The sequence below is a fragment of the Piliocolobus tephrosceles genome, chromosome 5, assembly GCF_002776525.5.
Source record: "Piliocolobus tephrosceles isolate RC106 chromosome 5, ASM277652v3, whole genome shotgun sequence".
NCBI lineage: Eukaryota > Metazoa > Chordata > Mammalia > Primates > Cercopithecidae > Piliocolobus > Piliocolobus tephrosceles.
Window position 1 is genome coordinate 135050195 of NC_045438.1, and position 24004 is coordinate 135074198.

Here is a 24004-nt window from a genome sequence, read left to right on the forward strand (position 1 = left end):
GACAGCTGGACATGCCAGTCCCCACCAGCCCTTCCCCCAGAGGGTCAGGTGACCCTTGCCTCCCCAGGCCACGTCAGCCCGGCCCTCCCGGGCAGACCTCGCGCACCAGGGCTCTGGTGGACAGTGAATGCTCCACGCTGGGATGGGCTGTTGCCTGATGCCTGTACATGGTGGGCACTGAGAGACAAGATTCCTGGGCCCTGCCTTTCACACACTCCCCATGATCTCAGAGGAAGCTCTGGTGAGTGCTGCCTTGTGGGCAGGGACGGGCAGGGCCAGCCTGGCTGAGCCTTTGACAGGGCCTGACTGAGGGGAGAGATGGTCTTGTGTCCACAGGGCCTGTCTATACCCTGGGGTCTCATCTCCATTCCAGGCTGGTCAGGAGTCTGCCCCACGGAGGTGCCAGCGTCTTCGTGGAGGTCTGTCCACCTGTGTGTGGCGGGGGTGGGGTAGAGTGTTGGGGCAGTTCAGTGAGTATAGGAATTCTGGCATCTGCTCCTCTTTCATCCCTCTCCCTTCTCCCAGGGGAATTCCACCCCTCCCCTTCCAGGGGTGCCTGGAGTCCTCTCACTTCAGGGTGGACTGGGACTGCAGAGGCAGCTGGGGGGAGGGGCAAGCACAGGGGGCTGAGTTAACTCTTAACAGAGGCAGGTGTCCAAGAAACATGGGCAGCAGCATCCCCTGGGCCCTGGAACGGCATGTCCTAGCCTAGCAGCCCTAGCTTTCCACGGGAGGGGGCCGGAGGCTGGCACAAGGTTCGATGACGTCAATGTCTACAGCAGCTGCCTGGGGCCTGGGGCCTGGGGCCTGGTGCAGGGTGGCGGTAGACCATGGGATGGGGTCATGGGGGTCGGAGGCATGTCTCCACTAAGCGGTGGTCCCCGATGCCCTGGGCAGTGGTGGAGCCTTGGCCCCCACCCGTGACTCTTCCAGGCACCCTAGTGAACCTGAGAACTGAGCTTGCCTTGGGGGCCTTGGGGTCCCTGGGGGCCTTAAACCCCCCATGCCAGGCCTCTTCCCCAGGAATTCTGATCCCATGGGGAGGGACTCAGGCTTCTACACTTTTAAAAAGCTACCCACTTATTTTTTAACCTTTTTATTACGAAAAACTTCAAGCATACAGAAAAAAATAGAGGGAATGATCTCATGAACACTTGTACATCCTGCGCCTGATTTCAGCAGTGGTCCGAGTTTTGTCGTATTTGTTTCATCAAATACGCTACAGCTAGAGTGTTGTGACATCACAGCATGCCTCTCCCCCACCACAAAGTCCCTCAGTACGTCCTCACATAACCCACTGTCCACTAACAAATGAGCAACTACCCACGAGTGTCTGCATCCTGTCCACGGTCTCCTTTCCCCAGCCGGCCCCAAATGTCTGTTAGTGTTTTGTTAGAAGAGGATCCAGTCAAAAGGCATTGGGTCAGCAGGTCTCTTAAATCTCTTTCAATTAGGAAGAACCTCTGCCAACCTCCCGACCACCCACCATGGGTGATTTTCCCCACCACTTTGCCTGGCTGAATCGAAGGGGGGGGGGTGTCCCAAAGGAGGGTAAGAACATGGCAGGGTCAGACAGCTCTCAGTACAGATAGGGAAGCTGAGGCCCAGAGAGGCAGGCACAGGGAGCCTGAGGCAGAACCAGGTCTCCTGTCCCCTCCTGGGCCACTTTCCTGCATCCCTGCCCCTCGGTGCTCCTGTGGCCTCTGGGGCCCTCCCCGTCTTCGCCCTGCTGCTTCTGGGGGTCACAGGCCAAGCCAAGCCCACCCCCTGGACAACGGCATCTGCTGCTTTCTCCTGCCCTCCACAGAGCACTGAGTAAATCCTTCCCAGGCAGAAACCCTGATGGTTGCTATCTTGTTCACCAGCAGCCACAGGGAACAGCAGTAAACTTTATGAGCATCAGGTCCTTCAGGGAAGGAAGCCTGCGCCCTGGCTGGGGAGGTGAGGAGGCCTGCGCCCTGGCTGGGGAGGTGAGGGCCTGCGCCCTGGCTGGGGAGGTGAGGGCCTGCGCCCTGGCTGGGGAGGTGAGGGGTGGGAGCGGGCGCAGGAGGGGCGTGTTGGCCCGCGGGCTGCAGTTGCAATGCGTTACCCCAATACTAGTTACTGCAACTCATCCAGGGCTGGGAGGCCCAGCTGGCAGCTGAGAGGGCTCACCCACCCACCAGGGTGCCACGGCCTGGGTGGGATGGACAAATGGGGTGGAGATCGCTGGAGACCCTGTCCTGCTCTGCCCAGATGGGCTCTCAAGTGCCCCACCGCCCCCAGCCCATTCCCACCCCCTCCCCCTCAGCCCCTGACCCTGGTTAAGCAGCGGAAGGGCAGGGCAAGAGGAGATGTTATAGAACGTTATGGGGAGAATCCAACCTCAATGATGGCTTCTGAGCTTTTCAAAAACCCCCTGCCTGGTGGAGGCAGAACTTCAGCTGCTGCTGGGGCTCTCTGGGACAGGTCTGGGCAAAGCCAGGCAAACCTAGGGCGGTTCCAAAAATGTGTCCCCCAGTCGCTGGGCGAGGAGGTGGGTGCTGGCTTCAGTTTTCTGTTAATCCCTCTCAGGCATTTGGAGCCTCAACGTGTGCACTGCTGCCCTCTGCTGGGAAAAGACCTTGCCTGCATTCTCCCTCAGCCACACACTCCCAAACACGCACAAGCATTCACATGTGCTCGCACAAACATGCAAACACACACACGCACACACACTCCATCCCATTATTGTGTTTTGACCTTAAAGAGCTGTTCCATCTTGCAACCATAAAACCGCCATGCTAACCGCTGGCAACACCTTGCATCTGTGACAAGACAGGTGGTGGCTGGTCATATTACTTAGAGGAAGGCGGCAGGTGTGGGGCCGGGTGTTGGAGGCTGGGAAATGTGTAGGCAGGTCTGGGTGTTTAGCAATATCCAAGATCTTGGGTGCAGCTTCAAGAGGCAAAGTCCGGAGGAGACAAGCATGCCTGGGAGGGGCTGTCAGAGCAGTTGCTAACCATGGCTGAGGAGCTGCGTGTCCAGGGGTCAGGATCTATTAGGGGGCCAAGAGGGAGAAGCCCTCGCAGCCTCTGCCTCCCGCAGAGCAGCCCTTCCAGTGGCACTCGACTTCGTGAGTCATCTTTCCCCCATATTTCTCCCACCTTGACAGCAAGATCAGAACATTGTTGGTGCTGCTAAGTACATGTGTCAGTGGCTGAAGGGCTTCTAAACTAATAATCGCTGTATTAAAATCGTATTTGGTCCTCAAGCTGGAGAAACATTGCGAGATTTTAAATGTTAAGAAAAAAGAAGAAAAAAAACCCTCTCAAAGGATAAAATCAGCCCCGAAATAAGTTTCTATGACTGAGGAATATGAAGTATTGCTCTGTGATTCTAGAAACCAAGCCTTCCCCAGGAAACAGATGATCTCCTAAGCCACATATTTCAGCCACGGCTGGGAAAGTGATGTGTGAAGTCCCCCAGCACCAGGTATTGATCCCACCGAGCCGGGGAGCCACACGGATGGAGGGCGCACCATGCTACAGCCCTTGAGTCATTTTTAGAATGGATTTTAAAACTCCATTTTTCCCCCTGGAAAATAAGCTTGTACCTTCCAACCTGGATAGCCCCAGATGATGCACGACCCCTCAGCTATGTGAGAAACTCCAAATTTCTCCTGCCCATTACAACCTAGGCGGTTTTAAATGGTTTTTGGGTCCTCTCATCTCTAATAGATTAAAAAATGCTCCCTTGGGCATCACGAAGACATTGAATAGTACTTGTACCAAACCTCTGGCTCCGAGAGGCCTGTGAAATGTAAGTTAGAGCTTCAGAGGTGAGAGGGCAGGCCATAAACCATGCTGCTTTGCCGCCTGCCACATTTTATATTATAGTTTTCTTTTGCTACAAGCTGTTTCTTAATTATCTTCTACCCAGAAAGCCCTCTCTCCACCACATGGCTAAGATTTATCGGGATGTGGTCCCGAAGGCTTCAGCACCTTGGTGATCTCAGGGGACCACCTCCCTGCACTGAGCTGGGGCCCAGGCCAGCATCTCCTCTGGTTGGCCAGGCTAGGCTCACTCTCCGTCCCCCTCCAACGCTGGCTGCCTCTGCAGGCGCCCTGGTGCTGCAGCACTGGCAAGGCCAGCCCAGCACTCCCGCATCCTCCTCCTCCACACAACCCTCCCCTCCAGCCATCGCCTCCCACCCTGTCCTTGCCCTTCCCTATTGCTCCTTGTACACACGCTCCCTGAAGCAGGCACTCCCCCAAGCTCCCCAAGGCTGAGCCAACATCTCCCCTCCTCCCAGACTCCTTCTCAGACCCCTCAAACCACCCTGATCTCAGCCAGGAGCAATACCTCTACTAACCTCTTCTCTAGGACCCATTTGTCAATACAGTTTTTTCCCTACCAGTCCCTATGCAATCCTCATTACACTCTTAGGATCTGTTGATTGAGAAAAAGTGATGATGACAAAAACTACTAGGAATTCAATAATGCCTTTAAATGAATTTGTATTTTGTTAATTACCAACACATTTACATACATTTGAGGATTATCATGCCTCTAGAGGATTACTTTCCTACTCTGCAGACTGTGGTGATGAGGATTTGGGTAAGGTCTTGGTGGGCCCCCGGGTGACAGCCCTCACCCAGGGCCCTAAGAATCCACACTGCCAAGCACTTCGTTAGGTACTGCCACCAGCAGCATGATGCCCCTGGGTGTGCGGCCCTTGCTGCCCAGCCAGGTGCAGCTTCTGAAAGCCTCCCTATCCTGACACAGGTTACTGAGAAAAACGGCATAGAGGGCCCCAGACATCACCCTGGCCCTAAGTGCCTGACTTGGGTCTTGGTCCTGGGTCTCTGAGACTCCCAGAGACAGCCAGAGCAACTCAGCAGCCACTCCCCATCCAAGGGGACTGCACATGGTCAGAATGGGCATCGACTTTAGAATGAGAAAGACTCGTCACGGCGGAGTCCCAGGACTAGTGCCTGCTAGCTCTGGACCCCAGGAAAACTCTGCAACCATTCTGACCCTCAGTGTCACCATCTGAAAATTCTCATCTGGAGAAACAGAGGTGTGACTGTAAAGTCAGGGGTCCAGAGTTGACCCTTAGGAGTGGCAATGACATAGGATATGTTTGTGCAAGGAACGATTTGAGTACCTGACTCAAGTGAAGTTGCTTTCTTTTTCTTTTTTTTTTTTTTTTTGAGATGGAGTCTCGCTCTATTGCCCAGGCTGGAGTGCAATGGCATGATCTTGGCTCATGGCAACCTCCACCTCCTGGATTTAAGCAATTCCCCTGCCTCAGCCTCCCGAGTAGCTGGGATTACAGGCACGTGCCACCACACCTGGCTACTTTTAAAAATATTTTTAGTAGAGACAGGGTTTCACCATGTTGGCTAGGCTAGTCTCGAACTCCTGGCTTCAAGTGATTCACTCGCCTTGGCCTCCCATAGCACTGGGATTACAGGTGTGAGCCACTGCGCCAGGTGAAGTGAAGTTGCTTTCAAATTAAGAGCCCCACACTGGGTGCCTGGCTGTGAGTCAGTGCATCAGGCAGGATGGACTAGCTCCTGCTGCATAACAAGCCACCCCCAAATCTCAGTGACTTCACAGAGTGAAGATTTATTTCCATAATGCTATATATCCAGTATGTACAGTCACTTAGGGACCCTGCTGACAGAGGCCACACCTCAGCATGTGCTTCCAAGATCACCATGGCCAGGGAAAGAGAATGGGGGGAACATCTCTTGAAGTTCCCGCCCAGAAGTAACACATGGCACCCATCCACGTGATGCTGGCGAAAGCAAATCACGTGGGCCACGCTTACCTTCAAAGCTGCAATCATACCATGTTCCCACAGGGAAAAACAGAATGTTGTGAACAGCCCTGACAATGGCCACAGTCAGCCAGTCTGTTTGCAGATATAAGAAGCCAACAGGCTTTGATAAGATATAGTCCATGACTAATCTATTCCTATTTTGAACCCCTACAAGTTTGATTTGTGGTTTCGTCTGCCACCTTCCCTAAAATGGGAGTGTGAGTCCTAAAAGAGATGCATCTTCTGTAATGTTAATGAACTCAGATTTAGCATGTGGAAAGTGCTTATACCGTACAAAGACTCTCCGGAAATAAAACTGTGCCGACGGGTTGTGACAAGTTATGATGCCCTTATCCGCCTCGCGTTGATGGGTGGCATCTGTCATTGTGTCTGGCATCAGCGAGGTCTTGGGGTCTTAGAATCACTGGTCATCTGTCTCCATTCTGGAAGCCAAACCCACTCACGGCCCTGCTATCAGTGACCCTCTTTTCAGACTGGGGAGTGTCTCACGGGCTAGCACGGCTGGCTGTCACTCAGGCCCCGTGGGGCTGCGGAGCAGGGTCTGTACTGGCACAGACAGCCCAGGGCCTCATTTAACAACCAGCTTGGTGGCTGTGCCCCATCAGCAGAAATTAGCCCTTGAGTCTCCTGGAGTGAGGCCCAGCGTTACTTCATTCGGGACATGATGCAACGACAGGGCAGGAGGATACAGAGACCTGGGGCCATCTGTCCACTTCCTGGTGGTGGCAGGGGGTTGGGCAACCTTTAAGTCGAGCTCTTCTGGCTAGGGGCATCTCACCCTCTTCCCTGCCTCATTCTTACTCCCCCTGTGCCCCCACAAGGAGCCCTAGGGAAGGATGCTGGGCAAGGGGTCTGAGCTGCAGGGATGTGGGAGGAGATGTGGGCTGGAGAGAAGGACAACTGTCTCCCTTCAAAGCACTAAAGAGAGCCAAGGATATTTGGCAGCAGGCGCCTCACCTGCCATCCAGCACCCAAGCTGACTCATGGGAGTCGGTCCTGAGAATAACCCAGGCAGTGACAGACCCCGCATGGTGGCAATGCTTGGAAGGAAGACTCCACAAAGGAGTGTCTGCACTTTGTCTGCACGGAGCATCACAAGGCTGTGGCAGAGGGCCACAAGCCAAGCCTCAGAGCGCTTCTCCGGTTCATCTCAGGCCTCAGCAAGCTCCGGGGGTGCCTAGAGTAGACCCTGGGCTTCTGACCCTTGCCCAAGGCTCTTAGGAAACAGAACAGGCCCAGGGCGCTGTGGCAGAAGTGCCTGCATGTGGCAAAAGGAAGGTCTGGGCTGAGAAAGGTCCTGCCAACTTGAATGATTTAATTGGGACTTGCCCGTGAGGAATGGGAAAAACAGGAGCCTTCCCCAGCTCAATCCCACAGAGCTGGAGGCCACACACAAAGGCAGAAACAGATAAAGAACCCTAGTCTTCCTTGGGAACCTGAGGTCAGCATCAGTGCCAAGGGGAAGCCACAGACTGCCTTCCCGAGCAGCGGCGAAACCTACGCTGCCCAGCCCCAGCTGAAGCTCCAGGGGCAGACGCCACTGCTCCTCCTGTCTCCTTCTGCCCCTTCCCACCAACCTGTGTCAGAATTGCAGACCACACAGCTCAGGAGCAGGAGGCCCCGCAGATGTCACTAATCTACATCCCAGGCTGACCCTCAAGAGACAGGGCCTCAGTTTCCCCAGCCACCAAGTCCAGGTTTTTTTTTCACAGGCTGGCTCCCTGGTAGACAATCGCTGCCAATCCATCCAGGTCCAGGGCAGGGGAGTTTGCACTGCTGTGCCACAGGCTGTGCTGAAGGCCCAGGGGTCTTCCCTGCTCACACTGCGCTCTCTGAGGAGGTACAGCCAGGGCTCCTGAGAACATCTGAGATCAGAGGGGAAGATTGCAGCAGGAACCATTTCCCTGCTGGGAATGACAACGCCTCTCAGGTCTCACTGACACCCCCAGCCAGGAGGCTGTGGGAAGGTCGATACCAACCCCTGCTCTAGGTGGGCCTCCCGCCTGATCCCTTGTGGTGGTTTCTGCAGAGGTGGGAGAGAGATGTGCTCCCCTCTCCAGCCCACCCACTCCTAGCACAAGAACTGAATGTCATCAAGTGGGATGGGGGACAGGCCGGGGGGACACCAGGCCTGGGAGACAGGAAAACCTGTCCCAGCACCACCAGTGACTTATAGGTGACTTTGGCCAAGTCCCGGCCTCCTTGTGGCTCAATTTCCTAAAGTTTGAAGTCTATAAACAACAACCCTCAGCCCCCTGAAGTGTGGCCAGGGAGCACACTCTGGGGCTACCATGCCTGGGTTCAAATCCCTGCTCTTCCCATACCAGCCAGGTGCAGACAAGGAAGCTACTTAACCTCTCTGTGCCTCCGTTTTCTCATCGATAAAACGGGGCTGGTAACACGAATTGCCTCACAGGGTTACTATGGGTTGTAAGGCTTAAATGGGTTACTCTATACAAAGCACTAGAACACGGCCACAGCAAGCGCCATATGCATGTAAACATTTATTGCCATTATTTCCTTACCACAGCTTGCCACGGTGACGTCCATGTCCTTAGAGCTCTTTGGGGAGGTGAGCCGGGGAAAGACGAGGGGCGTGGACTTCCCAGTGCGGCAGCAGGAGGCCCAGGTGTGATTTGGCTGGGATGAGGCTGTGGAGCTGGGCTGGTATCCGCTGAGGCCAGGCCTGGCTAGTGAGGGGCCAGCCCTGGGGATACAAGTGTGCGGGGCGGGAGCCTTGCTCCTTCCAGGAGTGGCTATAAATGAACTTTACAGACTAGCTGTCCCTGTGGTCACCAGAAGTACCTCTGCCTGGGGACAGGTCAGCTGGCAAAGGCTGACATGCCAGCAAGCCCAGCGAGAGGGGAGGCATCAGGCTGCCTCAGCTTCTCTGCTCTACTCCTTCTTGCCTTCTCCAAATTTGCAAGTAGGATTGGGTTTACAGGCAACTGGCATATCCTGTCCCATAACCAAAGGGTTAGCAAACTGAAGTTATCAGCTTTTTTGTGGGCCAATTTTCTTCTGTGTCCAGATACCTGTCACCATCTTCTTTTCTCAGGTCCCGAAACAGCCTCTCGATGGGACTCACCTCTGTGCCACACTAGAGCAGAGCTGAAGAATGCCTAGGCTGGAGTCTCAGGCCCAGCCCCCTCACCATCAGGCCTCCATCCTCCCACCCCAGCAGCCCCAGTTCACCCAGTCACTCCAGCCACGCAGCCAGTCACAGAAGCCTCACCCCTCATCCTACGTACTAGCCTGAACCACACTCCTTCTCCCTCCTATAGCGGCACTTTTGGCCTGCAGGGCAGTAGCCAATGTGGAAGAGGCCCAGTGTTAGGGAATGAACAGGCTGTATTGAGGTTTTCAATGCCCGAGTGAGGTAGAGGTCCAGGCGGCTGGCAGGAGCCTCTCTGAGCCAGAGGCCTGGACAAATTGATGGGCACTGCTGTGCATGAATCCAGCCGGCTGTGCCTGTGGCCTGGACTGAAGGTCAATTAGAGGGTTAATCTTGCCCAGCACTGCCCAGCCTGGTGACATCCATGACCAGGAGTCCAGCAGAGGGAGAGAGTATTAATAACTTGGTGGTGACGGGCACCGCTGTGGGAATGTGCTCTCAGGACAGGACGAACAGGGCTGGAAAAGCCTCCCCTTGCAGTGTCTCCTTGGCACTCTCCTGAGACAAAGTCAGGATGTCTTTAGGGGCTGTGTTTCCAACCCAGAGCGCCAGCTTTTGCCTGAGACCCATAGGCCCACCCTCAGGGAGGGTAAGAGGAGCGGGACGGGGAGGAGGGGGCCAGGCCTAGAGAAGAGCAGGCCCCGGCTTTACTTCCCACTCTCCTGGCCAGCCGCAACCCTGCGCATGGTACTGTAGGCCTCACTGTCCTCATTTGCAAAGTGGCCTGCCTGTCCTACAACCCGGAGCTGGGAGGAAAATAGGACCAGCATGGCAATAATGCTAGAAATAATGATCACATTTATTGAATGCTTTGCTCTGGGTACTGGGCTGTCCTTTCCATGGGCCTTATCTCAACTATGTCCCTAATTCCATGAGGTGGGTATCATTATCCTGTTCTACAGAGCGAGAAGGAGAAACTGAGGCCCAGAAAGGTTCAGTAACTTGTCCGAGGTCCCACAGCAATTATGTCACGGTGCCATGATGTAAATCAATGATGCACACCCATGCTGTACAAAAATAAAGCACTCCTGGCCAGGTGCGATGGCTCACGCCTGTGATCCCAGCACTTTGGGAGGCCGAGGAGGGCGGATCACCTGAGGTCAGGAGTTCGAGACCAGCCTGGCCAACATGGTGAAACTCTGTCTCTACTAAAAAATACAAAAATTAGCCGGATGTGGTGGTGGATGCCTGTAATCCCAGCTGCTCAGGAGGCTGAGGCAGGAGAATCGCTTGAACCCGGGAGGCAAAAGTTGTAGTGAGCCAAGATTACACCACTGCTCTCCAGCCTGGGCGACAGAATGAGATTCTGTCTCTAAATAAATAAATAAATAAATAAATAAATAAATAAATAAAGCAAGCAAGCACTCCTGTACCCGTAATCCCCTGCAAGACAGTGAGGGCCCCAGTAGCAGTGGCTCAGCTTGCTTCTTGTTGGGCCTGGGACGAGTGTTCCCAGATGAAGGCAGGCAACATGACAGGTGAAGTTAAGATACCATCTCTGCACCCTCGAAGCTTAGTGTGTTGCCTGAATTTTTTTAATGTTTTAATATTTAAATTCAAAAAGTACAAAACATTACTTAAAGTCTCTGGCTGGGCACAGTGGCTCATACCCATAATCCTAGCACTTGGGAGGCCAAAGTGGGTGGATCACTTGAGCTCAGGAGTTTGAGACCAGCCTGGGAAACATGGTGAGACTCCATTTCTACAAAAAGTATAAAATTAGTTGGGCATGCTGGCACACACCTGTAGTCCCAGCTACTTGGAGGTTGAGGAGGGAGGATCACTTGAGCCCAGGAGGTCAAGGCTGCAGAGCCCAGGAGGTCAAGGCTGCAGAGCCCAGGAGGTCAAGGCTGCAGTGAGCCAAGATCATGCCACTGCATTCCAGCCTGGGCGACAGAGCAAGACCTCATCTTAAATAAATAAATAAAGTCTCCTTCTCATCCCTGCTCCATGGAGGCAACCACTGTAACTGGTTTCTCATGACAGATTATTCCAGAAGTAATTGATGGATATTCACAGTCTTGTTTAAGGTACCAGTGAGGAACCTGCTCTGGGGTCAAGGCTGTGTGGGCTCTTCTGAGCACTGCCCTGCCCCAGCCACCACCTCCCTCATCTAACTTCCACCTTCCTCCCCTGCTTTCCAGAGGCCCCGCTGAGAACCCACAGACAGGAGGAGACTATGCTATGACAGCAATAAAGGCCAAGAAGGAGAAAGTTGAGGACCGCTGACAGCCTGTGTGCTGTTGGGCGCTGCCCGTTCTACTTCACACCTTCCTCTAGCAAACTGTGCAGGGACCCCACCACCACCACCGTGTGTTACCATGGTTGTGCAAAACAGCGCAGATGCCGGGGACATGAGGGCAGGCGTGCAGCTGGAGCCCTTCCTACACCAGGTTGGGGGGCACATGAGCGTGATGAAATACGACGAGCATACGGTGTGCAAGCCCCTCATCTCCCGGGAGCAGAGGTTCTATGAATCCCTGCCGCTGGCCATGAAGCAGTTCACCCCACAGTACAAAGGTGAGTGCCTGGGCAGCCAGGCCACGTCTGGGTGCCGCCACATGGGGGCCAGCTCATCCAATGCACCCACTGCATCCTCCTGTGCCGTGGGTGTGTATAAGGGTTGCCATGGAGACGCGCCCCTCTCCCAGCGGGGCTGGCCTTCGCTGTCCTAGTTTCTCTGAACTCTTCAAGCCTCCAGGTCTAGAGTGTAATGCCGTTTGGCTTCCTTATAAATTAGCTCAAGCCACCAGGCTTCAAGGGATGGAGAAAATAAAACACCCCGGTCCCACCCGGTCTCCAAGGGGGCATTCTGGTCTGTGCCTTCCGGGTGCCATAGCCAGCCATCTGATGCTGGCTGTAAACACAGGGCAAAGTGGGGCCTCCTTAACCTCCCCTTGAAAGCCAAGGAGGATGGCAGGACCCTCAGGCCTGGGACAGGGCTTGGGGATGCTGGGATGTGGCTTGCTTGGGAAGCCAGAACTGCCACTCTCACCCAGGAAGAGGCAAAGCCAGGGATACGGGTTGCTGCTTGTGTGTAGCTGGGAAACTTCTGCATGGGGCAGCATGTGTCCTCGATCTGAGCACAAGGTGGGTTCTGGGGAAAGAAAGTGGGTGGGGAGGGTGCTGCCTCCAGGCAGGGGTCAGGCTCCCCAGGACAGGGTGATTTGTCCATACTCAGCCTTCTGAAAGTGAAGCTGACAGGGCTCAGCCACACTCTGCCATGTAGTCGGCCCCAGTCAGCCCCACACTCTGCCATGTAGTCGACCCTGAGGTGACTGCTCAGAGAAATAACCTCTTTAGAGGACTGTAGACCCCATGACTGCAAGCTGCTGCCCTCGTCAAAGTGTTGATGGTGAAGGTGACAATAATATCCAAATAAGTCAGTCAAAAACACATTTGCATTTCAATGATCAAGGTAACTGGGAAGGATGGGGCCTGGTGTTTCTCAAGTGCAAACTGGCCTGGGAAACCAACTTCACCAGAATCCAGTGTGTATGTGCACAAAGCTGCACAGGTGCCCAAGCCCCATGCCAGACATGTGAATCAGAATCCCTGGGTCTTGGGGTGAGGGTCAGGAATTCTCTCTCTTTTTTTTTTTTTTTTTTTTGAAACAGTTTTGGTCTTGTTGCCCAGGCTGGAGTGCAATGGCGCGATCTCAGCTCATTGCAACCTCCGCCTCCCAGGTTCAAGCAATTCTCTTGCCTCAGCCTTCGGAGTAGCTGGGATTACAGGCACCTGCCACCATGCCCAGCTCATTTATGGGGTTTCTCCATGGTGGTCAGGTTGGTCTCGAACTCCCAACCGCAGGTGATCCACCCACCTCAGCCTTCCAAAGTGTTGGGATTACAGGTGTGAGCCACTGCGCCCAGCCAGGAATTCTTAATTAGCATGGTCCAGACCTAATGCCGGTAGGGGGACCAGGGCCTGGAGCCTTGAGCATTGCTTCCAAGCACTGTTTCACACATGCCTGGACTTCAGGCCGGCCTGCCACTCCTGAGAGTCTAAGACAAGACCGATCAGCGTCACAGAGAGACAGGGGAAGATGGTCCATGGGCCGCCTGTGTGGGCCTCCCTCTCCCTGGGGTCTTCCCAGCCCGCAGGCTGGTGTTGCCTGGCTGGTTGTGGGGTCACTTCCCATCTTGTCAGAGCACACACTGGAATTAATGTCTGTTCCTTCACAACTAAACTTAGCCCAGCAGAGGGGTGGCAGGATCGTGTGTAGGGTGGCCTCCTGCCAGCACCATTTCACGCTTGCTCCACACAGCTCTGGGGCTGAGATGGATGCCGGGCAGCCGCAGGCTAAATGGCAGAGGCAGAGAGGTTGGCCTGGCCTTCAGGTCATCCTCATCCCCTCCTCTGCCCTGAGGTCTGACTCCTGACTGTGGGCTCTTGGCCACATGGGCCTGCTCCACTCAGCTACACTGTTACTAAAGGGGTGAACTCGGGTGTCAGTGCTCAGGGGTCATCTAGCCCAAGGAGGGAGGGGGACTGACTTGCCCAGAGTCATTCAGCGAGGGCCTCAGGTCAGGGGCACCTGAATCCCCACAAGGCTGCCACAAGGGTCTCCCTTTTCTCCGCTATAGGAACAGTCCTCACTGAGAAGGGCCATTTCTGAAGTGGCCACCACATGCCACAGAGTGCGTGTTCTCTCTCTTCTCACCGCCCTGCACCGTGATGGCATCAGGGAGGATGATGGGCAGGGACGCCACTCCAGAGGGCAGTCTCTTGGGTCAGAGCTCGCCCGGGACCTTTGCTGGGCTCTGCAGGCGTGACGGGGCCCTGGGGCTGCACCCCTCTCCTCCCAGGCTGCCGGTCAGCACTGGGCAATGAGGATGTACTCGTAGGTCCAGTTGGTTAACAGTTGACCCGGTTGACCCGATTCGTATTACAGACGGCAGCAAGTAAATGTTCTCATAAACTTAAAAATAAATACACGATAGAATATTCACGGAGGCTCAGGAAGCTACTAGGCCAAACCAAAATTGCTGAGATGCTCTGGGCATGCCAGTTGTGGCAGTAAGCTCTCTCATCTGTCCAGCTGGCATGGTCTCGGGTCGAGATGCATGGGGAGGGCTGGGCAGGCAACTGGAGACTGTTTGTAAGGGGGTTATCCGTTTGGGGTCCCCGACTTCAGAGGGAAGGGCTGCGCTGAGCCACAGAGGGGTGTGAGAGGGAAAGACAGACAAGAGCTGGAGACAGACACAGCCCGTCAGAGGCACGCAGAAAGACAGAGAGGCAGAGATGCAGAGGCTGGCTCTGTAACTCTGACAATATGAGAAATGGAAATGACTTTTGGATTTTATTGGTTTTGGGTTATTTGCACCTCTGCTCTCCTCCATTTACTCAGACACTCAGAACTGATGAGATCAGACAAGGGCTGGAGCCTGGAGAAGTGGGTGAAGGTCACGCTTCCTGTCCCTCCAGGAAGGCCTCCTGGGCCTGGGGCTCCCAAGACTATGGTTTCCGGCAGACCTGTCACCATAGCCTCACATGTGGCAAGGCCAGGGGAGTGCTGGAGGGCAGTGTGAATTTTCCAAGACCCAAAAGGGCTCTGCACAGGACCGGCACACCAGGCTCCCCAGGCAGCTGGGAGGCCTCGGGGCTCCCCAGGACCTGCAAGAGGCTGGCAGCTCTCCCCCCTTCTCACACCTGGAAGGATGGGCTCGGGACAGGCATTGGTTTGGCCTGGGCTCCCAGCTCTCAGTGCTGATGACCCTCCCCTCAGGGAGGAATCACGGCCTCTCTGTTCTCTCCTATGGAACAGAATGACCGGAACAAACATGACGGGGGACACAGCAGGAGTGTCCCTAATGCAAACTCAGGGTAAACATAGCGTGACAACACCAGACCCTCTGGAACAGCCTGTCCCTTCCTCCATCCCGCGTCTGGCATGGCCTCCCAGAGCTCCATCCCACACCGACCGTGTGCCCTTGGGCAGGTTATCCCATCTCTCTGAGCCTCGGCGCCCACCGTCAACACTCTTACAGGCGTACTGTGACTTAGCGGTAGCAAGGGAAAAGCAGTAACATGCCACCCAGCAGGTGGAAGACAGGATGGCTATGACGATCTGTGATTCCTTCCTCAACCTGCCATCAGCCCCTGTCTCATGAGCAGGACAGCGACAGTGGGCTTGGCCTAGGGGTGAACGCTAGTGGCAGGTGAATGGTAAAATGCCAGGTTCAGGGACAGCGTTATGGTTATCATCATGACGACTTCACAGGACACGGGAGCCTGGGATGGCGTGAGGAAAGGCAGCACCTTTTAGGAGATGGAAAGGACTGAATGTCACTCTCAGGCTGCAAAATTAGGGCACTGGGAATCTGAGATGACAGGACTGGCCCAGGGAGACCGCTGAGCTAGGCACAGGCAGCTCAGGAGAGCGACTTGCTGAATTATAGAGCAGCCCTGAAAACGAGTGTCCACGCTGACCAGCCCAGGAGGGCCCGGCAGCGATGCAAGCTGGGAGATCAGCCGCCTTCACGGCTGGCTCAGCAGAAATTGCCACTTACTCTGAGCAGGTGACCACGTGGCTGGGGGGAGAAATAAATACCTTGGAGGACATACAAACAGGCAGCCTACCCTCTCTTGGTCAGGGCCCAGCAGAAAACAAAAGTCACACTTAAAGGAGGTTAAATGAAGAAAACCTTAAAAAGGAACCGTTTGGCAGGGTGCAGTGGCTCACATCTGTAATCCCAGCACTTTGGGAGGCCAGAGCGGGTGGATCACAAAGTCAGGAGTTTGAGGTCAGCCTGGCCAAGATGGTGAAACCCCATCTCCACTAAAAATACAAAAATTAGCCAGGCGTGGTGGCTGGTGCCTGTAATCCCAGCTACTCGGGAGGCTGAGGCAGAAGAATGGCGTGAACCCAGGAGGCGGAGGTTGCAGTGAGCCGAGATCGCGCCACCGTACTCTAGCATGGGTGATACAGCAAGACTCCGTCTCAAAAAAAAAAAAAAAAAAAAAAAAGAACTGTTTGCAGAAATATATGCAGGATTCAGGGGAACAACCAGGGACTGGGGGGACCCAGAGACCAGCAACACTGGAAAGCTGTCACCACCCCAGGCCAGGAGGGCCACAGAGGAACACAGCAGGGTATGAACACAGTGAAGAGGGGTGGGAACCAGTGGAAAAAACGCTCAACCTTTCTCCTCCCACCCTCCCATCTCCTGCCAGTGCCCCCCACTGGCAAATCCACTGAGAAACTGGAGGGCAAGGGAGCCACTGGTATACTCCATCAGGTCACTCCTTCAGCATATAGCGGGACAGAGGGGGTGCAGAGTGTGCTGGTGAGGGCAGGCGCAGAGAGGATGAGCGCATCAGCTGCAGGAGAGAGGACATGTATTCTCACCTCTGCTTCTCCCAAAACCACAAGGGTGGCCATCTCCCGTGCTACTACCAAGACTCTGGCGAGGCCAGGCACCACTGGAAGTCAAACTCCACGGAGGAAGGCCTGGGCTCTGTCACCACCAGAGGGAGGACACTAAAGGGTGGCTGCAGGGCTGCTAATGTGCCTGCCACAGCTAATTACCCAAGCCTGGCCAATGCCCAGGAGGATGCCCCTTAGCGTGTAGGGTAAAGGTATTTCAGACACTCTTCACTTTCACAACCAGTGTTTTTTTGTGCCTCAATGACCAACACCGATGGTAGGATGTAACACAGTTGGGGAAACCTCACAAGGCTTGTTTCATCAAAGAACCATGTTCCACCAATAATCTTCACGTGCAGATGCGTCTAACCAGAGGAAACGGCTGGCCATCAGCTCAAGGACAGACAGACGGGGGGAGGGCGAGTGAAGGGGCGACGGGGAGCCCTGAGCCCTGGAAGGCTGTGAGAGGAAGGCTTCCTGGAAGAAGCAGGTCCGATAAAGATACATGGGAGGGAGAGGAAGGGTCATCAGAGGCAGAGGGCACGGAGGAGGGATGGGATGGGCCCAACTTCCCTCACTGGCACTCTGAGGTGGGAGGCCCCTTCACAGAGGACCAGTTCCAATGACCCCAGGTCGGGCAGAGCTGGCTTGGCTGTGGCGTGACTGGGAGGTGCGACTGTGCACAGAGGAACTGGAATGCGAGGACAAAATGTGCGGAGTTGACTTTGTTTAAAGCGCAAAGGGGCAGGGAAGTGTGATAAAGCAGAGGATGTGTCAAGATCAGCCCAAGGCTATTTTCTCCAAGCTCTGGGGCTCATTCTGGGACAGCATCGGTTCAGGCAAAACCAGGCCAGTCCCAGAGCTCTTCCTTGAGAGAGGAGCTGGGGAACGGGGGAGGTGGACCTGGACCATTAAGCTAAATTCCCAACCTGTCATCGCTCCTGCATATCCGCATGGTGGCCCTCTCACCTGGCTCCTCCCCTCCCCTTCCCTGTGTGTTTGCAGGCACCATCACAGTGCACCTCTGGAAAGACAGCACAGGCCATCTCAGCTTGGTTGCCAACCCAGTGAAGGAGAGCCGGGAGCCCTTCAAGGTCTCCACAGAGTCGGCGGCAATGGCCATCTGGCAGACGCTCCAGCAGACCACCGGCAGCAGTGGCAGCGCCTGCGCCCTTGCCCAGTGGCCGCATGCCCAGCTGGCACGCTCACCCAAGGAGAGGTGAGGCCACTGGGCAGGATGACAGAAACCCTGTCCCTCGGCAGGGACCGGCACTGCTCCCACCTGTGCCCAAGGCCAACCACTCCCCATTAGGGCTGGTGCTGAGAAAATGAGAAATTCAGATGAATGCTCTGTCTAGAATAACCAATGTGACCAAAGAAAGGAATGGATTTTCTTTATGCCACTCCTAGAAGGGAGGATTATGATGCATTTTATCTCAGAAGTTGATGCACAGGCAGAGTTCTCTACTGAGTAGGTATCCGGTACATATTTGTTTAATACCTGGTTCACTGAGACCATGAAGTGTCTCTGGGGAGGAAATGTACAGAACAGAAACCCTAGAACAGTGTATGTAGAGGAAAAGTGTGGCTAATTGCTCTCCGAAATCATCTCTTTCCCTAGCAGTTGGAAGGGGCCAGAAGGGAGGTCAATGTCGTGCTCAGAGGGTCCCTGGAGATGCAGGAGGCTCAGGTGCCTGAGGTCCCTACCAAAACCTTTGACAATGTCAGCTGACCTTTCTCAGGTGAAAAGCCTCCCCGGGGCTTTTTAAAACATTTATGGGAAACAAAAGGGAGCTAATACAACGAAAACGCCTGCCTTCCCAAGGAGTGCCACAGATCTCATTAAGCCTCTGGCCTTGGAGTCAGGAAGCAGGCCATTATCGCCATTTCACAGATGGCCACGCCAAGATGCCCAGAGGGCAGGAGGAAAGGACCTGCCACAGTCCGCACTCCCCGCAGCCCCCACCCCACTCCTGTGCCCTTCTGAGGTCTCAGGGAGGTGATGGCCTGCCTGCTGGATTATCAGAGTCCAACCCCAGGCTTGTGATTCCGGTTAGGGCCACTGCCCCCTTAGTGTGTCGCCTCAATAGTAAGACCATTAATAATCCAGATCACTTGCAAGTGAGTTCAAATCACCTCAGTCCTCTGAGGGGGCAACATGTTCTAGTAAGTTCTCCAGGGTTTGGAGAAGCCACTTGAGGGCTACAGTGTGGTGAAATCTGGCCCCAGGACCTGAGTTGGGCAGGGAGGGTGCCCCAGCCTGATGAGGGCCACCCTGGAGAGCAGCTGGGACTACCCTGTCAGAGCCCGTCTCAGAGAGCCCAGTCAGCCACAGGCAGCAGCGCTCTTCCCCAGACCTCTGCTCTGACTGTCCTGTGCTCCCCTCCGCCGCAGCCCAGCCAAGGCTCTCCTGAGGTCCGAGACCCACCTCAACACTCCAGCCTCCTCGCTGGCGGAAGACGCTAATGGGAACCAGGTCGAGAGGAAGAGCTTCAACCCATGGGGCCTGCACTGCCACCAGGCCCACCTGACCCGCCTGTGCTCCGAGTACCCAGAGAACAAACGGCATCGTATCCTTGCCATCCCCCTCACGTGTAGTCCCAAGGGCGGGGGGATGGGATAGAGAGACACAGAGGGGCAGAGGTGAGTAGAGGAAACACACACAAACACGGGGCCAGCAGAGGGTGGGCAGGGAGAGACAGATGTGAGGGATAGCTGGAAGGCACAAGCCCTCCAACCCAGGTCCTAGAAGAAATCAGGTGCCTCCAAAAGAACAACTAGACAGTATGGGGAAGGCAGATGGAATTACACTGAGCGCAGTGCCCTTGGGGGGCCCTGGCTGTGTCTTGGCCACTTGGCAGGAAAGATGGGTTAGGATGGGAGTGTCTGTGGTCAGACAGGAATGCTGAATGCCATGTTGGGTGGGGGCAGCAGGGGGCTCAGAGAGCTGGATGACTCCCCAGCCCCAACCTCCCTTCCATCCCTCCAAATTCTACCTGCAGGCGTCTTCCCATGGGGCCCACACAGTGAGAGGGAAGTGTGGCTCCTCCCTTAGGGGAGTGTCCATGGGGTGGACTATGGGATGAGGTAAGTGCCTCTCCCCTACTTATTCAGGGAGAAAATTTAAGTTTGAAATGCCCCTTCGTCACCACTGCTGTGCTCCTTCCTGCAAATGGGTGGCTGGTTTCATAGTATTTACCAAGACACATCTGCAATCATAATCCCTAAGAAGCTTTTGCAGGATAATTACTCCACTGAAATTAATATTCCTGCAACTCATCTCCAAGGCTAACATCAACCCACTTCTCCCAAAAGGTATTGGTCCATTCAGCAGGACTGGAGGTTTTAGCCTTATGATTTTCTGCCGTAAAATGTAAATTGGGCATGGCCTGCCAGGGATTTCACGCTTGCATTTAAATTTCAACCTCAGAGCAAAATGGAAAAGGAAAAAAAGCTCACATACTCATAAACTCCCCCTAAATAAATGGACTTATTAAAGCAGCCTGTAAATTCTAATACTTTGAATTCTTTATAGCAAGGATGAGCTTGTCTGTAAGGAAGGCAACGGGAGTGAAGAATGGTGCCCGGAATAGGGAATTTCCAGGCAGCTTCTGAGGCATGCAAACGGCCTGTGGCAGAACAGTAGCTCTGAAGTCCTCAGAGTCTTCCTTAACGTAGTGTGACTAGGGTTCTTGTTGCTGGAAAATGTAGTGTCACAGTACACGCATCCCTGCATCCTGGATCTGAAGATGGGGACCCGGCAGCATGGCGATGACGCGTCCGAGGAGAAGAAGGCCCGCCACATGAGGAAGTGTGCGCAGAGCACCTCAGCCTGCCTGGGTGTACGCATCTGCGGCATGCAGGTAGGTTGCATGGGGCCCGCCGCTGCGGGGGAACATCCCGGCACGTCCACGGTGGGGTCGGGATGTCTCCTATCCAGATGCCACTGCCCCCTGCAGAGCCCTTCACTTTGGAGGAGCCACAGAGGAGGCCAGGAGCCAGTCTTCCAATGAAGAAATGCATACCCTGGTCTATGACACACTTGATCATTTCTTTTTCTTTTTTTTTTTTTTTTTTTGAGACAGAGTCTTGCTCTGTCACCCAGGCTGGAGTGCAGTGGCGCGATCCAGCTCACTGCAACCTACGCCTCCCGGGTTCATGCCATTCTCCTGCCTCAGCCTCCCGAGTAGCTGGGACTACAGGTGCCCGCCACCACGCCCGGCTAATTTTTTGTAATTTTAGTAGAGACGGGGTTTCACCATGTTAGCCAGGATGGTCTCGATCTCCTGACCTCATGATCCGCCCGCCTCTGCCTCCCAAAGTGCTGGGATTACAGGCTTGAGCCACCACTTCAGCCCACACTGGATCTTTTCAAGAGTACCCTTTAGAATAGTGATGTCAAAAACCATCACATTTGAACTTGGTCTCACAATCTTTGGCAGCTGAAACTTTCCACAGTGGCCATGTGGCTCCTGCTCATGGTGCAAGCGGACCTTTGATGGTAGTGTATGAGGCTGGGCTGGGGGAAGAACTAAGAGAAAGGGCTTCTTGGTGCAACCCGTGGCTTCCTGAGTCCTCCTTCTCTTGAATGATAAAGCTGAATTCTCTCCTTCTTAGATGCTGTAAGGCAGTCAGCTCTTTGAATTTCTATTAGCCATTTCCCCTTCTTAATCCACCTTTTCTGCTGCTTTTTGCTCAGTTCTGGTTAATAAAGTGGGAAGGTCATAACCTGCTACCCTACAGAGGAATGGTTATTTTCTGTAACTCAGACTCCACGCCTCCTTTTTTGGGCTCTGATGTGGCTTATGGCAGGGGCTGCGGGAGAACAGGAGAAAATAAACTTCCTCTACTCGTTCCCTCTTATAGTCTGTCTACTCAAAGCAAAACCAGACACCGATTTGACGGTAAACGTTATAGCTTTCCTTAATTGAAACTGCCACCCCTTGAAGCTGGAAGTTGAGTCTATAAATTTGTTGCACAGATGTCTTTTGGAAAGCCGGGAATGCAGTCCTCAAGAGAATGGAGTGTGAGGATTTGTGGTGTAAATGGAATCTCTCTCTGGACCTCAAATCTTCTGAAATTGATCTGATTTATTTAGAAAGTGATGCCTGTCATGTATTTATGACGGCTAATTTAGCAGCTAATCTGCAGCCCTCCAAAGGCAACACCAAGTCTATCATATCTTTCTGATTTTTTTCAACACTGGTTTTCTATAAACATATCATGTAATCTGAGGGCAGGAATGACGTGAGAAACTGTCTTGGCCAAGCACAGGCTGCCCCTTCGAGGTGTGCCAGGCAGAGGGGTGCCAACCCCCCCCTGGCCATGCCCACTGCTGGCCTTGGTTCAACCTTGGCTGCTGCCTGTGCCATCTGAATGAAACGGGGGTGGCTGCCACTGTCCCCCATCAGCATCTCTCTTCCATCTGCTCCCTTCTGGTGGCCAAGACACAACAGGGGAGGGGAGGAGAGATGGTGCCAAGGAGAGGAGCCACCAGCCCCATAGAGCTGCCATGAACCTCCCTCCTCTACCAGGCTCCCCTCAACTGCACTGGCTGCCTGGAAACTGTCCACACCTGACCTAACCTATCTTTTTATCTTCAAACAATTCACCCCACTCTACCTCAAGAGGCATTACTGTTGCCTTGGAATCTGTGGAGAAAGGACTTTATAAACTTTGTTGGGGAAATTTTAATCTAGTTGGCTTTCCAAGGCCATTGGCTGTGATTTCAGATTCCTATTAAAGCTTTCTAGCTTGGGTTTGCTAATATTTGAATTGAAGAGGGCCAGAAGCCAGGGCTTAAATCACGATTTGGAGGTTGACATTGGAAATTCACAAGAAAGAAGATCCAAACGTTTTCCTCGTGGGTGGAGGGTCACCTCTGTAGGGTGAAGGATCTTTAGACCTTGGATTACTACTAAAGACTTGCACAGAAAGCATTTTAAAATGTAAAAGCTACCCTGGCACTTGACAGAAGATCATCTTCTGCTCATTTCAGTCACTCTTGCCCTACATCTCCTAAAAATCTGTTCATATGCTATCCTAGCTTGTGATGCTGCAACCATACCAGATGCGATTTGTTTAAATTTCCAATCTTCACATTTTCTTTCTTCTTTTTAATATAAGGTTTATCAAACAGATAAGAAGTACTTTCTCTGCAAAGACAAGTACTACGGAAGAAAACTCTCAGTGGAGGGGTTCAGACAAGCCCTCTATCAGTTCCTACATAATGGAAGCCACCTCCGGAGGGAGCTCCTGGAGCCCATCCTGCAGCAGCTCCGGGCCCTCCTCTCCGTCATTAGGAGCCAGAGTTCATACCGCTTCTACTCCAGCTCTCTCCTCATCATCTATGATGGGCAGGAACCGCCAGAAAGAGCCCCAGGTAGCCCACATCCTCAGGAGGCTCCCCAGGCAGCCCATGGCAGCTCTCCCAGTGGTCTCACCAAGGTTGACGTCCGCATGATTGACTTTGCTCATACTACGTACAAGGGCTCCTGGAATGAGCACACCACCTACGATGGACCAGACCCTGGCTACATTTTTGGCCTGGAAAACCTCATTAGGATCCTGCAGGATATCCAAGAGGGAGAATGAAACTTCCTGAGCTTATCTGGATTTTTCTGGGCTATAGATCTCAAAAAGGGACCTGTTGGTTGCTAGGGTAGTCCAGACACCCCTTAGATATCTTCATAATAGTCCTATCTACCGTCAAAAACCATCTCTATATATGGCAGACTATGTTAACAGCTGCTGAACAAATCAGCTCTGGAGGTGATTCCACATCCCCTGGCATCATGCTCTAATGCTGCTCATCGGAGAACAGACAGCCAGGATAAAGTGGCACCTTCTGGAGTACACTGGAGGGGGCAGCCCAAGTTAGAGGCCAGCATTGCTGTGACATTCTGGAATATTTGCATCTAAAAATGTTTACGCGTTGCCATGCTGCAGTCCGCGCCAGCTGTGAGGCAGAAAACTTGACTTGAAGCAGCCTTGAAGAGTGAGTTCATGAGTTCATGGTTTTTCTCTTTGTACGGGCTGCATGCTCCAAGGGGAGGCAGAGCTCATGAATGCCTCTTATCTTCCTAAGCAGAGTTTTAGGTGAGACAGGATGAAGCAGAACAGATCTGCACATCTTACCTGCTCTGCACCCAGCTTCCAAGTGGACAGAGCCAAGCCCAGGCATGAGCTCTGGCAAAGCAAGGCCCCAGATTCTCCATTTTTGCCTGTGGAAAGGAGGGTCCCTTTACAGACTTTTTTTCCTTTTTTTTTCCCCCAAAATCTCTTAAAATGAGGAATCTTTTAGCAGACTTTGGAGTTCCCCATTCTGCCACATTCTGACCATGAGACGCGGCTTGCAGTGGGGGTGAATGCACATAAGAAGGGACCACTGATGCCCAGCTCTACTCTCTGCTTTCTACTTATTTATTTTGGGGGTGGGTTGGGGAGTCAGAAGAATCTGGAGGACTGAGGAAACTAGGGGCAATGTTTACAAGACTGGTGGACAAGTGTAAATATGGAATAAGAACAAACAGTTCTAATTAATTCCTTCTTCTGCAGTACGGAAACCTATTACAATGCCCTTGAGTCAAGCACTGAGATGTGTTACCCAATTAGGGAAATAAATTTGTTAATAAAATTGCTGAGGTCACCA

General features: G+C 53.7%; 1 protein-coding gene across 2 annotated transcripts; it reads left to right on the forward strand.

Annotated features, from left to right (window-relative positions):
• IP6K3 (inositol hexakisphosphate kinase 3) lies at positions 1 to 24004 on the forward strand. 2 transcript variants are annotated; one of them, XM_023213038.2, is made up of 7 exons: positions 13 to 241; positions 7522 to 7649; positions 11129 to 11504; positions 17359 to 17572; positions 18748 to 18923; positions 20041 to 20216; positions 22480 to 24004. In XM_023213038.2, the coding sequence occupies exons 3-7, from the start codon at positions 11306 to 11308 to the stop codon at positions 22945 to 22947; spliced, it is 1233 nt and encodes a 410-aa protein (XP_023068806.1). In that variant the 5' UTR covers positions 13 to 241; positions 7522 to 7649; positions 11129 to 11305; the 3' UTR covers positions 22948 to 24004. The 2 variants fall into 2 exon arrangements, with proteins under 2 accessions (XP_023068805.1, XP_023068806.1); XM_023213037.2 differs by lacking the exon at positions 7522 to 7649 and having other exon boundaries at positions 1 to 241.